General features: G+C 43.8%; 1 protein-coding gene across 5 annotated transcripts in view; it reads right to left on the reverse strand.

The window, feature by feature from the left end:
- Window positions 1-24,849, reverse strand: part of ADD2 (adducin 2) — a 573,955-nt gene that overhangs the window by 373,917 nt on the left and 175,189 nt on the right. For all 5 annotated transcript variants that reach the window (XM_069617650.1, XM_069617649.1, XM_069617648.1 and 2 more), the window contains one exon: window positions 2,439-2,590. In XM_069617650.1, coding sequence (XP_069473751.1) covers window positions 2,439-2,590 — 152 coding nt within the window. The remainder of the gene's footprint in view (window positions 1-2,438; window positions 2,591-24,849) is intronic.

Genomic DNA, 24,849 nt, shown 5'->3' on the forward strand with positions numbered 1-24,849 from the left:
TGTATGTGCAATTGTGCCTAGACCAGAGAGCCCTGCATGGTGAAAGAACTCCGAACAACAGCTTAAGGAAACCACTACATACGAGCTGGCGACGTGGGCCAGAAAGAAGGGCAGGTTGACCTGATGTTTTGTTAAGACTCTTTTCTTTGGAAAGACTATACCAAGAAGAGGTGGCAGAATTGAAGTCTTGGGGAAGGGACCAGGGGTGGACTCGGAACCAAAAGTGGCCCCTAATTAGATATTTTCAGCAAGCCTGATCCTTTTCCTGTGAGAAAATGGGAAAATAAAATAGGTTACCACACAACAGTGGCCCAATGTGCAGAGGCCCACCAGGAAATCTCCAGAGTTCCCTATAGACCAGTCCACCCCTGGAAGGGTCCCCTGAGGCTTCCAAGAACCATATTTGTTGTCTTGAGAGCAGAGTCTCAAGACCTCTTTTGCTTTTGGATTGTGTTACTTGAAACTTGGGGAAGGGAACTCCAGGGATTGGTTCGGAACTATTTCGCCTTGAACTGGGAAAAGGTAAACTTTGAGACTTTTTCATGGAACTTTCTTGTACTTGGGGAAGGGGAGCTGAAAGTAAGCTGTGAGCTAAAAGAAGCTCGGAACTTTGAGTTGAAAACTATTTCCTTTGTCTGTGACATCCCTACACATTGGTTAATTGTAGTTGTGAGGTCAAGGATGGGGTTTGCACATGGACAGACTTTAAAGTTGAATGCTTTGACTCAGACTTTCCTTAGTTTCGTTCAGGTAGGGACATTTCACCCTAGCATAGGGCAAGTTAGGCCTTCAACCATCCTGACATTTAAGTTAATAAACATCTTTTATTTTAACTTTTAGTCTGTTGTCTGTGTCGTACTTCATGATGCCTTCACACACCTCGTACATTTAAACTTAGGGCCAGTGATGTACAAAGGTTTAAATAAAAAAAATATCCAATTTGACACAAGAGGAACCATTTGCAATTCAAGAAATCACCCAGAAGAATAACTTCCAAGAGAGCTTTCCTTACCCTGCTCTTTCACAATTAGAGAGTAGAGGTAACTTTCTCAGCAATCTCACACCATTGACAACATCTAGCGACTGTAGTGCCTCTCAACGGCCCTCTTGGTACTCTTTGCCTGTTGTATCATGGCATGTGTAACACTGCGGCAAAGTATAGCTTTGAATGTAGCCCACAGATTCCTCTCCCCACTGCACCCCTTGCTAGACAGCTTTTTGTTGTTTTTCTGCATGCAGCACCTTACATCATAAACAAATAATAGGTGCAAGTTGATTTTTAGGGAAACCCCTTTGTTTACTACTTCCAGAAATATAGGAGACAGCATTGGGCCTGATTTGCAAAGCGTTTTTCAGTGGGATTGTCCCATTAAAACGCTTTTGTAATAAAGACCATTCAATTTTGGGAAAAGCAAAGCGTTCGGGCAAAGTCATTAAACAATTTAACAGCATTAGCGGATGACTTTTTCTTCCGACGTTCTTTTGATATGTAAAACCTTGTTTTCGTTTTCTACCAGTGCGAAGTTGGTTACTGCGCAGGGACATCATTTGGGGGTTTTCAGGGGTTGTACATGCGACCCCTGAGCTCTCCCTTGCTACCCCAAAACAATTGAAGCTCCTGGGCTTTGGCCAGTTTTGTGTGGCTCTTTGTTTCTGGAGAGGCTGGCTTTCTTGTTAAGGCATCTTTAAAAATAACAGGGGCTTCCACAAGTGTAACACTTTGCAGTTTAATGGTGTCCACTACAGAGTGTAATTTGCTTTCTGACTTTGAGAACGTTCAAACATGTAATAGCTCATTTTACTATAGCTGGTAAGATAACTCAGTGGATTGAACGCTCGCTGTTGCAATGTGTGAGTGATCTGCAGGTTGGAATCTTAGAAAGGTCAATTCAGCCTTTCAATCTTCTGAGGTTGATAAATCAGTACCAGCACAGGTTGGGTGATATTCTATGTATATTTGTACCATACAAAGCGCTTAAGGGTAAGTGATATATTATAACACATCATTATCACTTGCATTCACAGTAATTTGGTAATATGGGCCTATACACACTGACATTAATGATACATACAGGTGAAAGCCAGGCCTCCTACAGGTCGACTTTGATAACAAGGGGTCTGCAACCATTGGCTCTCCAGATATTTTGGACTACGATTACCATCATCCCTATAAAGCATTATCAATGGCGAGTGGTAATTCAAAACTTCTACAGAGCTACAGGTTGAGAACCCTGAGGTAAACGATACAATGGGCCTCATGCCGAGTTTGCCAGTCTGGAAATAAGGGTACCGGTCAGCTCACCGGCACCCTTGGTCCCGGACCGGAAAACTACGGGTTTGCCTGCCGGAGCCACTGTGCCCGGCAGGTCTGACCCTGCCAGACAGCAATCCATAGCTCTACACTTAGACTGCCTTGAAGATGTCGAGTTAATACTCACCGTAACATACGTGTTGCTGAGCTGGGCCCAGCCATAAAGATCCAGCAGTCGATATATGCCTGTGAGTTTACAACGCATGAGCCGTTCGCCCTTAATCATAGGGAAGGAGTCAGTGCAGTAGAAGTCGTTGATGGGTGTTACCGCGGAAAGACCTAGAAAAAGAAATAGAGAAATGTTTTAAATTACGTATTTCTATGACATCCTCCGTTCATTTGACAACTGTGCAAGCATACTGCACACCACCATACATTTTGGTGATGCACTGTAAAGATCCGTTAACAGAAACACTCTTTGCATTTTGCTGCTGGCATTTAGACTCACACAATGTTGATTTGGGGCAGGCTCCAAACGCACAAAGTTGAGGACATGTGTGGCAGACAGCTTCCTCAACTTGTGGTGAGGGGGGGCGAGGGGCGGTTTGAACCTCGGGACTATTACGGAACAGCGCTCCGCAAGACATTTTTTGCCGGAGCCCAGCTCCGTCATGTTCCTGACCCAATTCCTTCTCTGGTTACTGTGACCATTTAGGTGTATTTTAGACATTTCTAGGGCAAGGTTTAGGAGGCTGCTGTGTTGTAGAGCGTGTTTCATCTGTGTTGAAAAATATATGACTTACTTTAATTGATCACGTGCCCTGATTTTGACTGCTAGGCCACTGTCCTCATATGAGGACCTGCGGGATGGGATGGGGGACTTGGGAGATTACCGTAGAAGAGGAATGGAAGTAGGTATTTTAAAAACCAATGATACGACAGTTCTCCCATCACAGTTAAAGCTGAATGAGATGGAAAGAAGATTACAGGGGTGCAGGAGAACAAGACAGAAAGAAGAAGAGCTGAATAGAGTCTAAGCCAGGCAGGAATATGAGGCTTTAGAACGATCTACCGGCACAGCTTTCCCACATGGTAATCCAAAGGGACATTAACAAGGAACAGTAGGATCTTGTTGAGAGCAAACCAACATACTTACGAATCTGACATTAGACACGGCAAGTAATACACTTTTGGGAGTAAGCATGAGGTGTATGAATTGCATGGGACCGTAGTTATATGGGGGGGGCTGCATTACACACAGCCTTGTCTGTATGTACCTAGCTGGGAAGCAAAGGAGTGCTGCACTAACAGGATGCACCCAGCAGGTTATGATTAGAGTGTAGGGGTAGCAGAGGAGCTGGGACCGGTAGAAGATGAAGGAGGGGGGATGCAGGGGCTCCAGAGAGGGAGAACTAGGGTTCAGTGGAGTAATCAGCGATAGGCAAGAAGTTCTTTGAAGAGTAGGGTCTTCAGGTCCTTCCTGGTCAACAGTATCAAAGGCAGCAGATAAGTTAGGGGATGAGTAAGCAGGGGTCCCCTTTATCCAGGATGTCTAAAGCGCCATCAATAACTTTAAGGTGGCTGTCTCTGTGCTGCATTGTGGCCGGGAACCAGCTTGATAGTCCAGTAGAAGATTGTACTGAGTGATCCTTTCATGCAACTTGATGACGATGGTCATCACAATCACTTTCCCAAGCCAGGTAAGATGCATTTTAAGGAGATAGTTGGCCAAGTCATTCAGGTAGAGTGTGTGTTTCGTCAGCAGGGGGAGGATCAATCCTGTTTTTAGTGCACCTGGGAAGGTGCCTTGTATGAGGCATGCATTGTTGATATTGAGAAGTAGTGTGAGTGTTTCACCTCTGGTGACCTTAGCAATGAAAGGGAGGAGAATGTCATCTTTGTATGTTTGATGAAGACATGAAGAGAGGAGAATGTCATCTGTGTACGTTTGATGAGGAAGTGATTACTTAACCCTTAAACTGTCTCTGCATTGCTAAATGAGTATGACATTTTCCTTTTTACAATGATATGATAGTTTATTTATATAGCGCCTATACACAATGTGTTTCAAAGCGCTTCAAGGCAAGGGAGGGAACAAGAGAAAATAGAATGACATTCTTACAGGCCATGAACAGTAAGGATGTGAAATTAACTACAGTACTCGGCCTAACGACATTTCAGATAGTGCAAGAGATATGACATGGATAAGGAAGGGAGGGAGAGAGTGGGAAGGAAATGGAAACAGACAGGCGACTACCGTACTCCGTACTAGGCCTGACGACATTTCTGGTAGAGCCAAAGAAAACAAAAGCTGAGGGAGAGGGGTGCAGAAAGGGAGGGGAGAAACAAAACAAGTGACTATCGTACTAGGCCTGACGACATTTCAGATAGTGCTGGAGGTGTGGGCGTACAAGTAAAGGGAGGGGGAGGGGACAGACGAGGTTGCAATCATACTAGGTCCAGGGACAATTCTGATAGAGTAAGCACATAGAAGAAAGTAAGGGGAGGAGGGGAGGAGATAGGAAAAGGGAGAGGAGGAGAGAACAGAGAGTAAGCAGTCAAAAAGAGTGGAGAAGCAAGAGGGGAGAGCGAATACAATTGCAGAAGTCAATAGTAACACATAATGTTGCAAACCTGGATACAAGATGAAGATGGGAACATCATGATTCAGGGCCACCATGAGAAACGGTGAGCATTGGCCACAAGACAGTGATGGTGAAACCAGAATGTATCAGGACATACTCCTGCAGAGGTAGGCTGGAGGGGGAGCTGGGTAGAAGAATCAAGCAAATCAGGCAACACATGTGTACGAGAAGGGGGGAGCTGTGCGAAAGTGTGTGAAACTGTTCAGTCAGTGTATTCGAGGGAGTCCCAGTCCCTTATCAGCATATTTAATGTTACCAATTGAATATATTCTCGCAGCCCTCTGTTCATTTTATCACAAATAATGTTGTACCATTTCATTTATTTCTGTAAAAAAAGGTCAAACTGTGTTTAAAGGAAATTTCTATAATACAAAAATATCTGAAAACAGATAGCTAGTGTGTATTATTTCTCTTTCATTTTGCATGGGAAAAGGTTTAAACGTGGGTAGATTTTTAAACAGTGCAATTGTCATTTTAAAACAGATGTGTGCATGATTCTATTCAGTATGGACAGTTGTGAGTGACTGTTTGTAGCATAGCTTGTTGGAGGTACATGAGCCAACGGGAAGAGAGACTCTCTGGACATAGTTCCATACCGTATATAAGGTAGTGGAAATTACCACAAAAATACCACAATAGCCCATGGTGGCACACAACACTAACACTGAAAATGTGGTATCCCTAAAATGTAGGCCTGAGGTCTCTCTAGTGATCAAGAACAATCTAGATAAAAAACAAGGGATGTTGGATATTGGGGCCACAAATAAACCAACCACTATACCAACCAAAACAAAGGGGGGTCTGGGAATCTCTCTACCAGCACGAACACAGCCCAATGACCTGTTCTTGGGTGAATAACCCCTGGGAGAGACTCTACCAAGTCTTTAGCTCACTGTCCCTTTCACAAAGAAGAAATTTCCCCGCATATCAGCCTTTGTCCTGCCCTGGGGCAGCCCAGCGCCGAAATGCTAGGCAATTCTCCTCTGAACAAGAGTACCATCAGTAACCCCATACACGTGTTTCAGCCTTGTTGGGCATCATCAGTGAGGTGAAACTGGTGCCTCTCTAAGAACAGTGAGCAAGGGGTCCACGTCTGGATCGCCCTGTTAACTTAGGGTGAAACCCAAAGTTAATTTATTTAAAACAAAGGGGGGTCTGGGAATCTCTCTACCAGCACGAACACAGCCCAATGACCTGTTCTTGGGTGAATAACCCCTGGGAGAGACTCTACCAAGTCTTTAGCTCACTGTCCCTTTCACAAAGAAGAAATTTCCCCGCATATCAGCCTTTGTCCTGCCCTGGGGCAGTCCAGCGCCGAAATGCTAGGCAATTCTCCTCTGAACAAGAGTACCATCAGTAACCCCATACACGTGTTTCAGCCTTGTTGGGCATCATCAGTGAGGTGAAACTGGTGCCTCTCTAAGAACAGTGAGCAAGGGGTCCACGTCTGGATCGCCCTGTTAACTTAGGGTGAAACCCAAAGTTAATTTATTCAAAACAAAGGGGGGTCTGGGAATCTCTCTACCAGCACGAACACAGCCCAATGACCTGTTCTTGGGTGAATAACCCCTGGGAGAGACTCTACCAAGTCTTTAGCTCACTGTCCCTTTCACAAAGAAGAAATTTCCCCGCATATCAGCCTTTGTCCTGCCCTGGGGCAGTCCAGCGCCGAAATGCTAGGCAATTCTCCTCTGAGCAAGAGTACCATCAGTAACCCCATACACGTGTTTCAGCCTTGTTGGGCATCATCAGTGAGGTGAAACTGGTGCCTCTCTAAGAACAGTGAGCAAGGGGTCCACGTCTGGATCGCCCTGTTAACTTAGGGTGAAACCCAAAGTTAATTTATTCAAAACAAAGGGGGGTCTGGGAATCTCTCTACCAGCACGAACACAGCCCAATGACCTGTTCTTGGGTGAATAACCCCTGGGAGAGACTCTACCAAGTCTTTAGCTCACTGTCCCTTTGACAAAGAAGAAATTTCCCCGCATATCAGCCTTTGTCCTGCCCTGGGGCAGTCCAGCGCCGAAATGCTAGGCAATTCTCCTCTGAACAAGAGTACCATCAGTAACCCCATACACGTGTTTCAGCCTTGTTGGGCATCATCAGTGAGGTGAAACTGGTGCCTCTCTAAGAACAGTGAGCAAGGGGTCCACGTCTGGATCGCCCTGTTAACTTAGGGTGAAACCCAAAGTTAATTTATTCAAAACAAAGGGGGGTCTGGGAATCTCTCTACCAGCACGAACACAGCCCAATGACCTGTTCTTGGGTGAATAACCCCTGGGAGAGACTCTACCAAGTCTTTAGCTCACTGTCCCTTTCACAAAGAAGAAATTTCCCCGCATATCAGCCTTTGTCCTGCCCTGGGGCAGTCCAGCGCCGAAATGCTAGGCAATTCTCCTCTGAACAAGAGTACCATCAGTAACCCCATACACGTGTTTCAGCCTTGTTGGGCATCATCAGTGAGGTGAAACTGGTGCCTCTCTAAGAACAGTGAGCAAGGGGTCCACGTCTGGATCGCCCTGTTTCACCTCACTGATGATGCCCAACAAGGCTGAAACACGTGTATGGGGTTACTGATGGTACTCTTGTTCAGAGGAGAATTGCCTAGCATTTCGGCGCAGGACTGCCCCTGGGCAGGACAAAGGCTGATATGCGGGGAAATTTCTTCTCTGTGAAAGGGACAGTGAGCTAAAGACTTGGTAGAGTCTCTCCCAGGGGTTATTCACCCAAGAACAGGTCATTGGGCTGTGTTCGTGCTGGTAGAGAGATTCCCAGACCCCCTTTGTTTTAAATAAATTAACTTTGGGTTTCACCCTAAGTTAACAGGGCGATCCAGACGTGGACCCCTTGCTCACTGTTCTTAGAGAGGCACCAGTTTCACCTCACTGATGATGCCCAACAAGGCTGAAACACGTGTATGGGGTTACTGATGGTACTGTTGTTCAGAGGAGAATTGCCTAGCATTTCGGCGCAGGACTGCCCCTGGGCAGGACAAAGGCTGATATGCGGGGAAATTTCTTCTCTGTGAAAGGGACAGTGAGCTAAAGACTTGGTAGAGTCTCTCCCAGGGGTTATTCACCCAAGAACAGGTCATTGGGCTGTGTTCGTGCTGGTAGAGAGATTCCCAGACCCCCCTTTGTTTTAAATAAATTAACTTTGGGTTTCACCCTAAGTTAACAGGGCGATCCAGACGTGGACCCCTTGCTCACTGTTCTTAGAGAGGCACCAGTTTCACCTCACTGATGATGCCCAACAAGGCTGAAACACGTGTATGGGGTTACTGATGGTACTCTTGTTCAGAGGAGAATTGCCTAGCATTTCGGCGCAGGACTGCCCCTGGGCAGGACAAAGGCTGATATGCGGGGAAATTTCTTCTCTGTGAAAGGGACAGTGAGCTAAAGACTTGGTAGAGTCTCTCCCAGGGGTTATTCACCCAAGAACAGGTCATTGGGCTGTGTTCGTGCTGGTAGAGAGATTCCCAGACCCCCCTTTGTTTTAAATAAATTAACTTTGGCTTTCACCCTAAGTTAACAGGGCGATCCAGACGTGGACCCCTTGCTCACTGTTCTTAGAGAGGCACCAGTTTCACCTCACTGATGATGCCCAACAAGGCTGAAACACGTGTATGGGGTTACTGATGGTACTCTTGTTCAGAGGAGAATTGCCTAGCATTTCGGCGCAGGACTGCCCCTGGGCAGGACAAAGGCTGATATGCGGGGAAATTTCTTCTCTGTGAAAGGGACAGTGAGCTAAAGACTTGGTAGAGTCTCTCCCAGGGGTTATTCACCCAAGAACAGGTCATTGGGCTGTGTTCGTGCTGGTAGAGAGATTCCCAGACCCCCCTTTGTTTTAAATAAATTAACTTTGGGTTTCACCCTAAGTTAACAGGGCGATCCAGACGTGGACCCCTTGCTCACTGTTCTTAGAGAGGCACCAGTTTCACCTCACTGATGATGCCCAACAAGGCTGAAACACGTGTATGGGGTTACTGATGGTACTCTTGTTCAGAGGAGAATTGCCTAGCATTTCGGCGCAGGACTGCCCCTGGGCAGGACAAAGGCTGATATGCGGGGAAATTTCTTCTCTGTGAAAGGGAAAGTGAGCTAAAGACTTGGTAGAGTCTCTCCCAGGGGTTATTCACCCAAGAACAGGTCATTGGGCTGTGTTCGTGCTGGTAGAGAGATTCCCAGACCCCCCTTTGTTTTAAATAAATTAACTTTGGGTTTCACCCTAAGTTAACAGGGCGATCCAGACGTGGACCCCTTGCTCACTGTTCTTAGAGAGGCACCAGTTTCACCTCACTGATGATGCCCAACAAGGCTGAAACACGTGTATGGGGTTACTGATGGTACTCTTGTTCAGAGGAGAATTGCCTAGCATTTCGGCGCAGGACTGCCCCTGGGCAGGACAAAGGCTGATATGCGGGGAAATTTCTTCTCTGTGAAAGGGACAGTGAGCTAAAGACTTGGTAGAGTCTCTCCCAGGGGTTATTCACCCAAGAACAGGTCATTGGGCTGTGTTCGTGCTGGTAGAGAGATTCCCAGACCCCCCTTTGTTTTAAATAAATTAACTTTGGGTTTCACCCTAAGTTAACAGGGCGATCCAGACGTGGACCCCTTGCTCACTGTTCTTAGAGAGGCACCAGTTTCACCTCACTGATGATGCCCAACAAGGCTGAAACACGTGTATGGGGTTACTGATGGTACTCTTGTTCAGAGGAGAATTGCCTAGCATTTCGGCGCAGGACTGCCCCTGGGCAGGACAAAGGCTGATATGCGGGGAAATGTCTTCTCTGTGAAAGGGACAGTGAGCTAAAGACTTGGTAGAGTCTCTCCCAGGGGTTATTCACCCAAGAACAGGTCATTGGGCTGTGTTCGTGCTGGTAGAGAGATTCCCAGACCCCCCTTTGTTTTAAATAAATTAACTTTGGGTTTCACCCTAAGTTAACAGGGCGATCCAGACGTGGACCCCTTGCTCACTGTTCTTAGAGAGGCACCAGTTTCACCTCACTGATGATGCCCAACAAGGCTGAAACACGTGTATGGGGTTACTGATGGTACTCTTGTTCAGAGGAGAATTGCCTAGCATTTCGCCGCAGGACTGCCCCTGGGCAGGACAAAGGCTGATATGCAGGGAAATTTCTTCTCTGTGAAAGGGACAGTGAGCTAAAGACTTGGTAGAGTCTCTCCCAGGGGTTATTCACCCAAGAACAGGTCATTGGGCTGTGTTCGTGCTGGTAGAGAGATTCCCAGACCCCCCTTTGTTTTAAATAAATTAACTTTGGGTTTCACCCTAAGTTAACAGGGCGATCCAGACGTGGACCCCTTGCTCACTGTTCTTAGAGAGGCACCAGTTTCACCTCACTGATGATGCCCAACAAGGCTGAAACACGTGTATGGGGTTACTGATGGTACTCTTGTTCAGAGGAGAATTGCCTAGCATTTCGGCGCAGGACTGCCCCTGGGCAGGACAAAGGCTGATATGCGGGGAAATTTCTTCTCTGTGAAAGGGACAGTGAGCTAAAGACTTGGTAGAGTCTCTCCCAGGGGTTATTCACCCAAGAACAGGTCATTGGGCTGTGTTCGTGCTGGTAGAGAGATTCCCAGACCCCCCTTTGTTTTAAATAAATTAACTTTGGGTTTCACCCTAAGTTAACAGGGCGATCCAGACGTGGACCCCTTGCTCACTGTTCTTAGAGAGGCACCAGTTTCACCTCACTGATGATGCCCAACAAGGCTGAAACACGTGTATGGGGTTACTGATAGTACTCTTGTTCAGAGGAGAATTGCCTAGCATTTCGGCGCAGGACTGCCCCTGGGCAGGACAAAGGCTGATATGCGGGGAAATTTCTTCTCTGTGAAAGGGACAGTGAGCTAAAGACTTGGTAGAGTCTCTCCCAGGGGTTATTCACCCAAGAACAGGTCATTGGGCTGTGTTCGTGCTGGTAGAGAGATTCCCAGTCCCCCCTTTGTTTTAAATAAATTAACTTTGGGTTTCACCCTAAGTTAACAGGGCGATCCAGACGTGGACCCCTTGCTCACTGTTCTTAGAGAGGCACCAGTTTCACCTCACTGATGATGCCCAACAAGGCTGAAACACGTGTATGGGGTTACTGATGGTACTCTTGTTCAGAGGAGAATTGCCTAGCATTTCGGCGCAGGACTGCCCCTGGGCAGGACAAAGGCTGATATGCGGGGAAATTTCTTCTCTGTGAAAGGGACAGTGAGCTAAAGACTTGGTAGAGTCTCTCCCAGGGGTTATTCACCCAAGAACAGGTCATTGGGCTGTGTTCGTGCTGGTAGAGAGATTCCCAGCCCCCCCTTTGTTTTAAATAAATTAACTTTGGGTTTCACCCTAAGTTAACAGGGCGATCCAGACGTGGACCCCTTGCTCACTGTTCTTAGAGAGGCACCAGTTTCACCTCACTGATGATGCCCAACAAGGCTGAAACACGTGTATGGGGTTACTGATGGTACTCTTGTTCAGAGGAGAATTGCCTAGCATTTCGGCGCAGGACTGCCCCTGGGCAGGACAAAGGCTGATATGCGGGGAAATTTCTTCTCTGTGAAAGGGACAGTGAGCTAAAGACTTGGTAGAGTCTCTCCCAGGGGTTATTCACCCAAGAACAGGTCATTGGGCTGTGTTCGTGCTGGTAGAGAGATTCCCAGACCCCCCTTTGTTTTAAATAAATTAACTTTGGGTTTCACCCTAAGTTAACAGGGCGATCCAGACGTGGACCCCTTGCTCACTGTTCTTAGAGAGGCACCAGTTTCACCTCACTGATGATGCCCAACAAGGCTGAAACACGTGTATGGGGTTACTGATGGTACTCTTGTTCAGAGGAGAATTGCCTAGCATTTCGGCGCAGGACTGCCCCTGGGCAGGACAAAGGCTGATATGCGGGGAAATTTCTTCTCTGTGAAAGGGACAGTGAGCTAAAGACTTGGTAGAGTCTCTCCCAGGGGTTATTCACCCAAGAACAGGTCATTGGGCTGTGTTCGTGCTGGTAGAGAGATTCCCAGACCCCCCTTTGTTTTAAATAAATTAACTTTGGGTTTCACCCTAAGTTAACAGGGCGATCCAGACGTGGACCCCTTGCTCACTGTTCTTAGAGAGGCACCAGTTTCACCTCACTGATGATGCCCAACAATGCTGAAACACGTGTATGGGGTTACTGATGGTACTCTTGTTCAGAGGAGAATTGCCTAGCATTTCGGCGCAGGACTGCCCCTGGGCAGGACAAAGGCTGATATGCGGGGAAATTTCTTCTCTGTGAAAGGGACAGTGAGCTAAAGACTTGGTAGAGTCTCTCCCAGGGGTTATTCACCCAAGAACAGGTCATTGGGCTGTGTTCGTGCTGGTAGAGAGATTCCCAGACCCCCCTTTGTTTTAAATAAATTAACTTTGGGTTTCACCCTAAGTTAACAGGGCGATCCAGACGTGGACCCCTTGCTCACTGTTCTTAGAGAGGCACCAGTTTCACCTCACTGATGATGCCCAACAAGGCTGAAACACGTGTATGGGGTTACTGATGGTACTCTTGTTCAGAGGAGAATTGCCTAGCATTTCGGCGCAGGACTGCCCCTGGGCAGGACAAAGGCTGATATGCGGGGAAATTTCTTCTCTGTGAAAGGGACAGTGAGCTAAAGACTTGGTAGAGTCTCTCCGAGGGGTTATTCACCCAAGAACAGGTCATTGGGCTGTGTTCGTGCTGGTAGAGAGATTCCCAGACCCCCCTTTGTTTTAAATAAATTAACTTTGGGTTTCACCCTAAGTTAACAGGGCGATCCAGACGTGGACCCCTTGCTCACTGTTCTTAAAGAGGCACCAGTTTCACCTCACTGATGATGCCCAACAAGGCTGAAACACGTGTATGGGGTTACTGATGGTACTCTTGTTCAGAGGAGAATTGCCTAGCATTTCGGCGCAGGACTGCCCCTGGGCAGGACAAAGGCTGATATGCGGGGAAATTTCTTCTCTGTGAAAGGGACAGTGAGCTAAAGACTTGGTAGAGTCTCTCCCAGGGGCTATTCACCCAAGAACAGGTCATTGGGCTGTGTTCGTGCTGGTAGAGAGATTCCCAGACCCCCCTTTGTTTTAAATAAATTAACTTTGGGTTTCACCCTAAGTTAACAGGGCGATCCAGACGTGGACCCCTTGCTCACTGTTCTTAGAGAGGCACCAGTTTCACCTCACTGATGATGCCCAACAAGGCTGAAACACGTGTATGGGGTTACTGATGGTACTCTTGTTCAGAGGAGAATTGCCTAGCATTTCGGCGCAGGACTGCCCCTGGGCAGGACAAAGGCTGATATGCGGGGAAATTTCTTCTCTGTGAAAGGGACAGTGAGCTAAAGACTTGGTAGAGTCTCTCCCAGGGGTTATTCACCCAAGAACAGGTCATTGGGCTGTGTTCGTGCTGGTAGAGAGATTCCCAGACCCCCCTTTGTTTTAAATAAATTAACTTTGGGTTTCACCCTAAGTTAACAGGGCGATCCAGACGTGGACCCCTTGCTCACTGTTCTTAGAGAGGCACCAGTTTCACCTCACTGATGATGCCCAACAAGGCTGAAACACGTGTATGGGGTTACTGATGGTACTCTTGTTCAGAGGAGAATTGCCTAGCATTTCGGCGCAGGACTGCCCCTGGGCAGGACAAAGGCTGATATGCGGGGAAATTTCTTCTCTGTGAAAGGGACAGTGAGCTAAAGACTTGGTAGAGTCTCTCCCAGGGGTTATTCACCCAAGAACAGGTCATTGGGCTGTGTTCGTGCTGGTAGAGAGATTCCCAGACCCCCCTTTGTTTTAAATAAATTAACTTTGGGTTTCACCCTAAGTTAACAGGGCGATCCAGACGTGGACCCCTTGCTCACTGTTCTTAGAGAGGCACCAGTTTCACCTCACTGATGATGCCCAACAAGGCTGAAACACGTGTATGGGGTTACTGATGGTACTCTTGTTCAGAGGAGAATTGCCTAGCATTTCGGCGCAGGACTGCCCCTGGGCAGGACAAAGGCTGATATGAGGGGAAATTTCTTCTCTGTGAAAGGGACAGTGAGCTAAAGACTTGGTAGAGTCTCTCCCAGGGGTTATTCACCCAAGAACAGGTCATTGGGCTGTGTTCGTGCTGGTAGAGAGATTCCCAGACCCCCCTTTGTTTTAAATAAATTAACTTTGGGTTTCACCCTAAGTTAACAGGGCGATCCAGACGTGGACCCCTTGCTCACTGTTCTTAGAGAGGCACCAGTTTCACCTCACTGATGATGCCCAACAAGGCTGAAACACGTGTATGGGGTTACTGATGGTACTCTTGTTCAGAGGAGAATTGCCTAGCATTTCGGCGCAGGACTGCCCCTGGGCAGGACAAAGGCTGATATGCGGGGAAATTTCTTCTCTGTGAAAGGGACAGTGAGCTAAAGACTTGGTAGAGTCTCTCCCAGGGGTTATTCACCCAAGAACAGGTCATTGGGCTGTGTTCGTGCTGGTAGAGAGATTCCCAGACCCCCCTTTGTTTCACTATACCAACCAACCACGCAAATTATCGCGCACATTATCTAAATAGGTCTGAATTCTGAAATAATGCAATGTATTATTGTTATGTGTGACCCAATATGAATACAGAGAGTGATTATTGCTAAAGGTATTTTGGTGGTAAGAAAATACCGCAAAGCCCCAAATATCCACAAAATACCCAACATATTTATGGTGCGTTGCAGGCCGGGAAAGTGATCATAGAGTACCTACTGGGCGTTGCAAGCGTGTCTCACACTGCAATTTGCACATTAAAGGGAACCCATTTTATAATAGCAGTGTGCCACTAAAAACGAATTTCAGAATGTCACAAAGGGAAACCACATTTTCAGACCTAGTGCAATATTTAGAGGCAAAGTTGTTTGCACATGGGACGTGGTCGTCGTACAGCACCTTAGAATGGCGTGACCGCATACAGGGTGAGGTGCAGAAAGAAAAACTAGACAATATTTTTGCAGAAGGCAGCATAATTCAGGTCTGCCTTACAAGATTATTGAATGCAGCCGATAAAAGTGCAGAGAAAGACTGTTTAATACGGCTATGCGGCAAAATATGGTTTATTTTGAATAAGTCCCTGCGAATACAGGAGAATGATACCCAGCTAATTAACAGGTTAAAGACTGAATTAGATGGGGCAAGTAAAAATCAGGAAATGTTAAGAGCAGAATTGCATGTATGCCAAAAATACATGCAATTAAAATGCAGAGACTTTGATGCTCAGTTATCCAAAAGCAAGAAACAATTTGAGGATAGTGAGCAAGAATTGGTACACTTAAAAGCCTTAGTGGGCCACATTAGACAGGATAAAGATGAGGTTGTTTCAGAAATGCAGATTTTACAAAAAGAACATTGTGAAAAAGAATGTGATCTCCAGAGTGCAGAACAAGAAATGATTAAAATGATTCAAGAAAGAGACAAGAGAAATAAAGACTTCAATGAATACCAAATGCAAATGTGCGACATGCAGGAGGTGATTAATAAGATGAGTGATGAAAACAACTATTTGCAAAATGAAGCAAACAAACTCCTTAAAAAGTGTAAGGACTTAGAACAGCAAATGTGCATTCCCAGGTCCTAGGAGAGGCAGCAGGGTACCACATTCAATGGAGTGGAGGTGAATTCTAGCTCTGCCCAAAGAGCTAGTGCTCCAGTGACTGGGCCGGTGACTGAACTTGGTTGCAGCGCCATTGGGGGATTTGATACTCCCATTGGGGGCAGCCACCAATCTCATACACCTGAAAACAGGATTGAATCACAAAATAGTGCAATTCCATGCATTGCAACAAGTAGCCCCATAAAAATAATGAAATCCATTAAAGCCCTGATCAAACCACTTAAAAAGGGAGGTGAATGCTGCATTGAGGATCACTTAGAAGCGGTGCATGACATTTTTAAAGCACTCCAGATACCTAAGGAACAGTACAGACAATATTTTCATTTAACTTTAGATGCCCCGACGGCCAGCATCATAAGGGGATTAAATGAACAGCAGAATATGACCTGGTTGGAGTTTGAAAAAGAAATTAGGCGTCATTTTTCTCCTTTTCAGTCATTGCAGGAGGCAAAGAAAGTCGCTTACACAATTACTGCTGGACCTAATACATCCCCTCGCCAATTTTTACAAGACTTAAAAAGAGCATTTTCTCCTTTGATGTATCTTTTGACCCAAATTCCAATGAGTTTAAAACTGCATACTTCTATGGGCTACAGAAAGACATCATATCCCAATTGGTCCGTGAATTTGACCGTGACAAGTCCCTTGAATGGATTGTACATCAAAGCACAAAACTATATGAGGTACTCTATTGTCAGGGTAGAGAAAGTGATAAAATGAAAGATACTAGACCTAAATCTAAAGAACCCTCAGCCACAGTAATGGAAATCAGGTCAGCCAAAATGCCCCTTGAGTCTGCTCAAAGCCAAGGTAAAAATAATGTGACACCTGAACAAAGGGGTAATCGACAAAGATCGCCATTTCCTGTACCAATGTTCCAATCACATGATCCTAGTAATAGAGAGAGCTACATCAGCCCTAGGTATTTAGGGGACAGACCCCGGGTAGGATATCGGCCTGATATGGCAGGTATGAACAATAACCAGAGACAAAATCAAGATCAAAGAAATGATGTCCCTACCAGTCATTGGGGACACAGAGCAGATTTGATCCCAACACCATGATATATGGTAATCAGGATAGACCCCGATATGTGGATCGATTTACTGATAATGGAAATCAACATAGGGGCCAGTACCCACAATCTGAGAGACAGGACATGAGGCAAAACGTGAACTACAATCCATGTCAGTACAATGATTCCCCACCAGGGGACTATAATCAAAGGATGGGTGCAACCCGCTCCCCTCCACAAATGAATCAAGAGTTCAGAAACCATCCCAACCGACATCAATCACCTGAGAGGTATCAGAATAGATCCAATCAGGGGGAAAACAACCAATATCGACCTAGGCCACAGAAAGAGGATCCTAGAGAGATGGAAAGGTTCCAGTGCCTTGAGGCCCAAGTGAAAAAGTTAGCTGAGCAAATAGGAAAGCTCTATACAGCACAAAAACAACCTTCCAAAGAGGGGGCTGATGGCCATAGCAATGACCGGGGGGCTTCCGAAAAGTGACTAAGTACTCATGATAACTGCAGTGCCAAAATGACAGATTGCTCTGATATAATTTTGCATAACGACTCTGAGATGCCTAATGGATTAAAAATGAAAGTGCCAGTAAATGAACTTGTGACAGAAAGTGCAAATACCTCTAGGTACGGTTTAACCTAGAGCTAAATAAAACAGTAAAGATTTGCACAAATGAAAAAGAAACATTAGGAATTCCAAAAGAACAAAGGGACAGATTTAAGAAAAATGACTCATGTATGGGGAATACCAGTGAACAGGGAGTAAGTGGGGATGCTATAGCTCCTTCCCTGGGCAAGCAAAACAATGACCAAACACAGACAGAAAAAGGAAATACTCAAAAGGAGGGTACAAGTCAATCACCTGAAGAATTCTTTGAGCCACATATTTTTGAAGAGGCTGAAAGGGCTGGTATCACACTAAATGATCACAAATGCACAGAATTAAAAAATGACAAATTGCTGAATGATGTTACACATGTTCAGTTGGAAGGTTGTAATGTGGTCTCTGATGTTACCCAGATGGATGGGCGAACAGTGGCCACACTCCAAAAAACCTCTGATCATGGAGAAATTAATAAAGTCTCTCGCGCAGAAATGGGTAAAAAGGAGGGAAAAATGTCTTTCCATTTACCAATGTGCTTAGCCAAAAGTGAAAAAGACCTGAGAAAGGTGAGCCCTGAAATCAGTAAGAATTCACACTTCTTATGTGTATTAGAGGAAGTTGAGGACAGATATTATGCACCCATCACTGTAGAAGAAAAATGCCACACCTTTGCTATGATTGACACTGGCGCACAGGCCACAATTATGTCCAAGGAGCTGGTAAAGAGTATCAATAAAGGGAGACCCCCACAGAGTCAGATCACAGTGAAGGAAAATCAAGGTCCAGTGCATAACTTTAATGGGGAGGAGGTGCCCATCATAGGTGTAACTGAGGTTAACATAAACATAGGAAAGCACAGAATGAAACAAGAGGTATTGATCACATCTATTTGTGAAATTCCATTTCTGATGGGGACAGATTGCCTGAAAAGATTGTCTCCTCTCATAGATGGGGTGAATGGAGTGCTGTGGTCCTTAACCAAAAAACCATTGAGGCCTAAGAAACTAAAATCACAAAACAGCAATATAAATGAATGTCACACCGTTGCCAAAACAAATGATGCTGTGGAGGTATATCTCCAGAATAGCTGCATACCTAGTGTCACTGTTATATTAATGTGTCAAGACAAAATGCAGAGCGACAATGAAAAACTACCTGTACAAATATACTTGGACCCAAGGAAAAATTGGCAGACTGCCATAGATGAGCACACATTACGTTTTTATTTAAAAGAGAAAACATACAAACAGAATATTGCTCCTAAAACAGATTCAGAAAAACACATTACCACTCTGGCAGAAATACACATGGAAGATGAGCAACCATGGGTTCATGTTGGTATAAATGACTATTTGAAAACAATAAAAGCCACTTTAGCGCTTGGACATGAAAGGAGTTTCATTAATGAGAAATTGTTGCAAAAAATAATGGAGAGGGAAGAAATCCCGAAATTTAGGATTAAAAACCAATATGTTTCTGGGTTGGACAGTCCAGACTTTGAAAACCGAATTGCAGGCAGATGCATGCTTAAAATTAGCATTGGGCAGAAAACAATTTACAATTTACCATAATGTATGGATAGTGAGTGGAGCACAAAATGAATTTTACATGGGCAATGACATCATGCACAGAATGTGCATGGTGTTAGATTTCCTTAATCAAAAAATATGGTCACGCCTAGGTGGTCCGGCACCTGAATTTGAAGACAAAAGAAGGGCTTATCATTGTGTACAACTGGTTCCTTATGCAATCGAATTACAAATGAGGAAAGATACTATTATTCCTGCATTTACAAAACAGTTTGCAATAACACTGAAATGCAAAAATGGACAGCAGATGAAAGGCTCTGATGCATTTGTATGCCTGAATGAATCCATAAAACAGCAAGGCCTGTATTATGAATACATTCCATTGGTAGACATTGGTGAAGGATCTGTAAAAATTATGGTAAATAATAAAGGTTGTCAGGATATTCATTTAGAGGAAAACTCCCCATTAGGAATGGCCATACAAAAATCACATTATACGGCAGATTTAAATAACATGGTGATTGGAAATATCCCTGGAAAGTATGTAGATGCCAAGGGTGAGTTGCCAGAACACCTGGATTCTCAGCCCAAAGGAATATTTAAAATTAATTCTGTGTATCCTTATGATTCAAATGAGACAGTGTGCTGCCATCAAGAGGATTGCATAATATTTAATTTAAATGAAAATGAAACAGAAAATCAGCCCATTGAAGTGGAAGCTGATATGCCAAAATATTTAAAAGTGGCAGCTTTACAAAAAGACACAGCCACACAGTTAGAGGAAAGCGCCGAGATTCCCTTACCAGAAGATTTTCCAGAATTTTCCAAAATGGTAGAAGAGCAGATCTCCTTAGCGGATGCGTGTGAAAGCAATGAGGATAGGGACAATCTGAGGGAGATATTTATGGAGTTTAAGGATGTATTTGCAAAAGATGCTTATGATTGTGGTTTAACTGATTTACATGTGGCCACACTACCAGAAGGGTGTAGCAGAAATCCAGTGTTTGTACGCCAGTATAGACTACCGCTGGCATGTTTAGAATCATTGGCAGAGATTATTAAAAATTTGGAATCACGGGGAATCATCAGGCCCATTCATAGCACATCCAATACACCTATTTTAGGTGTGTTAAAGCCAAATGGTCAATGGCGGCTATGTGCAGACTTGAGAGAGTTAAATAAAAGAGTACCAGTATCTAGATGGCCACTGCTATTCATTGATCAGGGCCTAGCTCAGGTACATGGTTCAAATGTATTTACCACATTAGATCTCACCTCTGGATATTGGTGCGTGCCATTGGCAGAGGAGATACAACATTTATTTTCCTTTACATTTGACAGGACTCAATACGCCTGGCTTAGAGCTCCGTTCGGGTACATCAATAGTGGGAGTGAATTTGGCATATTTTTGAGAAAGGCCATGCCGGATGCAGCGGAAAGAGGAACAATAGTTTACGTGGACGATGTCCTGATAAAAAATGAAAGCCTGAAAAGCCATTTTGATGAAATAAGACATGTGCTTGGCCAATTGCAGAAAGCAGGTGCCAAAGTATCTTTGCAAAAAGCACAATGGTGCAAGAAAAAAGTGAACTTTCTAGGGCATGAAGTGACTGAACATGGGCTAAATCCACAAAAGAAGAAAATAGAGGCCATACAAAGATTAAAAGATCCTAAAAATGTGAAAGGAGTAAAAAGTGTATTAGGGATGACAGGCTATAACAGAAAGTTCATTGAAAATTATGCAGAAATCACTCAACCATTGTCTAAACTGCTTAAACTGAATACTCCCTGGAAATGGGAAAAAGAGCAGTCTGATGCAGTGGCTAAATTAAAGGAATGTCTTGTAAAGGCACCATGTTTAGAATACCCCATAAAGGACAGGGATTTCTTTATAGAAATAGGTTTTTCTGAACATTGTATGTCAGCAGTGTTATCACAAAAACACGATTTGAATCACAAAACCATTGCCTATGCAAGTAAGGCATTTTCCCAAGTTGAAATGAAATTTAATGAATGTGAAAAGGCCCTATTAACCACTGTGAGGGCGCTACAACATTTCCGCCCCATTGTTCAGGGAGAAAAGGTGATTATTGAAACAAATCATCAACCTTTGCAATTTTTAGAGAGTAAAAGAATTAGATCAGGTAATCTAGCGCAGTCCAGAATCACTTCATGGACGCTGGCATTACAAGGTTTTCCCGTAGAAGTGAGATATGGACAAAATAAAAAGAACCCAATTGCTCAAGGGTTAGCTGACTTACATGACTGCGCAGCTGAACAAATACCAAATGAAATGGAAGTGGAAACTAGTTTGCAGGAATTTGAACAATCACCACACAAAGCTTTTGATGAAAAAACATGCAAGGATTTGCCAACTGTATATGTGGATGGTGTGCTTTTCACATTGAAAATGACAGTAATAAACAATTAGTGGCAGGAATAGGAAAAGTCTGGTTGAAATGTGAAGGCGTCCCCAGTATAGGGATGAGGATTGGAGCTAGGAGCAGTCAGGTGGCGGAATTGGCAGCCATTTATAAAGCAATTGCTACTGCAGTTGACAAAAAGTTCAGTGAAATTGTCCTGGTGACTGATTCTGACTATGCACGGAATAGCTTTGTGGAGTATTTGCCTGGTTGGAAAGCAAGAGGCATGGTTACATACAAAAAAAAGCCACTTAAACATGGAAAAATGATACAAGCCATAGACAAATTGGTGTCAGAGAATAATTTAACAATATACTGGAGAAAAATTTGTGGGCATTTAAAAACACCAGGAGAGGATAAGGAGGGAAATGATAAGGCAGACCGCCTGGCTAAGATTGGGGCTGTGATGGGAGAATTGCTACCTATTGATTATTTAATGGGTGAAATACAAATTGATGCAGTAACATGTTCTAAAGCACCAAAGGAGGTAGATCAACCAGTGGTACAGTGGAGTCATGACACGCCAGACCAAGATTTGATTGAGGCACAAAAGAATGATCGAATTTTGGGAATCTATTATAATCATTTGATAGATCCTGAACAAAATCCATTAACAGAAAATGATTGTATGGGAAAAGAAGAGTTGAGGGTGCTATTAAAGAACAAAACACGAATTAGATTACAGGATGGACTCATGATTAGAGAGTCCATAACAGGACAAATACAGTGGGTGGTACCCCTTTCATTCAGAGGGCTAATGCTACACCATGCACATGATGCCATAACTGCAGGCCATAGAGGTTCACAAAAAACATTAGAAATACTAAAAGATTATGCTTACTGGCCACATATGTCCCAAGATGTGGAATTATATACTAGAGGATGTCTAGTATGCGCCCAATTTAAACCTGCTTCACCAATGCATAGAGCACCATTGATGAAAAGAGGCCTAACTCTCCCATGGTCAGATTTGCAAATAGACTATGTAGGTCCTTTAAAAAGGGTCGAGCAGGGGAAATCGTTATATTTTTAGTGTGGTATGTTTGATGTCGAAGTGGATTGAATGCATTCCTGCACCAGATTGTAGTGCGCAAACAGCAGCCACATTGCTGGTGAACCATGTGTTCTCAAGGTTTGGGTTGCCACAAAGAATTGAGTCAGACAGAGGAAGTCATTTCACAAGTACTCTAATGAGTAAGGTATGGTAAATACTAGGTGTGAAAAGGAAACTGCATATCGCATATCGGGCAGCGTCTTCAGGTACAGTTGAAAGGAGCAATAGGTCTGTTGTGGATATTTTAAAGAAATTTGTGGCAGAAGCAGGTTCCAGCTGGGATTTACGTTTACCGTTCGTTTTGATGGCAATCAGATCAACTCCTGCCAAAGCAACAGGTGTTAGCCCCCATGAGGTCTTGACAGGTAGGAAAATGGTGTTACCACAACACCTACTATACAGAACACATGAGCAGACACTTGTGAGTGCATCCACAGTTCATGAATATATTGATGAACTGAGGAGGCATTTGCAACATGCATTTGCTTTTGTGCAGAGAAATCTGGAAAGAGCTGCTGACAGTGCAAAGTCTTATTATGACAAAAAGACATCAGTAAAGGAATACAGTGTAGGGGATCAGTTGTACAAGTTTCATTTTGGAAAAAGTAAACAGAAAAATTCTAAATTTCTAGCAGCCTGACAGGGGCCATTTCGAATTATAGATAAGGTCTCTCCTGTAGTTTATAAAATTTTGAAAAATGAAGGTGAAACGGCAATAGAGCAGTTCGTCCATGTAAATCAAATCAAACCATGCCATCCCAGACACAAGATCAGGCAGCTTGAGCATGTAGAAACAGAAAAAGTCCCTTGAACACAAAAAGAGAAAATAAATGGGTACAATCAGGAGGCAGTGACAGAGAAGTTAAAAAGTTGATTGTTATAATGGCACATAAACACTGTAATATATGTAAAAATATATAATATAAAATAAGTAAATAAATAAATAAATATATATATATATAATGGAAGCTCATGGTTGATATGCAGAGAGAAAATGTATTAAATATTGAATGCTGTTTTATATATGCTTGTTTTCTTTTTAACTTGTGTTTAATTTCAGAAAAAAAAAAAAAAAACCGAAATGTTTTTACCAAGCATGTTTTATTTTTGGCAAAAGGGTGAAGTTAGTATTGTGCTATGTACTTAATTTGTTTCTTTTCTATTTGATTTAGAAAATTAACATTATTTGGTCGGAGTTTCCGGGATCAGAGCCCACTGGAGACGATGGAGTCCTGGAGCCCACGTGGACGGATTCCGGGAAAGCCCCAAAGAGGGGTGAAGACCAAGGCTGCAAAGCGATCAGCATTGAAGATGATACTGATGATATGGTTAATGATGATGATATTTGGAGGGATCTTCAAGAATTCAGAAGCACAGGTTGTCATTGAACCTGGACCAGCATCTGGTATCGCGGTGGAAGAGGCACCAGGATTCATCATGAGTGATAGAAGGATGATTTTCCAAAATATATACATACCATTGAATCCTGAGATTTTGATTGAAAAACATTTGAACAATACCGGAATTAAGATTGAACAGACTAAAGAGTGGCTGGAAATAAGAAAAGAGGACACTAAGCAGTCAATAAGAGATATATTAATGCAGTTGGAAAAAACATTCGTGAATTCAGCAGACATTAAGAAGAGGAGAGGAAAGAGAGGTGCGGTGATGCTCGCGATATCATTGGTAATGTCTATAGTTGGAGCCATAATAGGTACCACAATATCAACAGCCAATTCTATTTCGGTAGGAACACTGAGTGCTAAAGCGCAACAACTGAGTATTGACCTAGAAATAATACAAAAAACATTAGATGGAATTAGAGGGGGACTGGATGAACAAGTAAGATTCATAAATGAAACTGCAATCATTCTAAATGAACAAGCGGATGTAATGCATCGGGCGACTAAAATAATACTTAAGCATGACAGAACTTTAAATGAAATATTGAACATAATGAGTCCTGTTGATAGACTATTAACAAATTATATGAGAGAAGTTCAAACTGCAGTTTCAAAATTGATTCAAGGACATATCCCCTTGTATTTTGTTTCACAGGATATTATTCGTCAAATGATAGAAAGATTGACCAGGAGGGAAATTGATATAATACAGGTAAAAATTGCATTCGAAATGGGTAATGCAATGCCGTTATATGTGGACTTGGAAAGACTAGAGATCGGATTTTTGCTATGCATCCCATATGTAGCCCCTGAACTTATTTATCAAACGAAGTGGGTACACAACGTGGGATTTTGGCAAGAGGACAAATTTATTAAGATTAAGACTCCAGGAGTGGTGGCATTTCAGTCATGGGAACCTGAAGTTTATTTAATACCAAACCTGGAAACATGTGTCAAATTTAAAGAACAAAATTACATGTGTCCAGGTAAACCGTTTGTTCCTGATGCCACAGATGCTATTTGTGGTTTGAAATCTGACCCAAGTATATCAGAAGGATGTGAAGTGATTATTAGCAATATGGGGAGTGAAGAACTGGCACAGGCTAAGATGGTCAGAGGTAAATGGTTGGTCAGCACCTGTTTAAAGAACATGACGGTAGTACATTTAAACCATGGAACATACGTGGTTAAACAGGTGAAATATGATGTTTTTTATTTACAGGTTCCAAAGGATACAATTGTGTCAATTGGGGGGTTAACATTGTT

This window comes from Ambystoma mexicanum, chromosome 10, assembly GCF_040938575.1.
Source record: "Ambystoma mexicanum isolate Mex_15411 chromosome 10, UKY_AmexF1_1, whole genome shotgun sequence".
Taxonomy (NCBI): Eukaryota; Metazoa; Chordata; class Amphibia; order Caudata; family Ambystomatidae; genus Ambystoma; species Ambystoma mexicanum.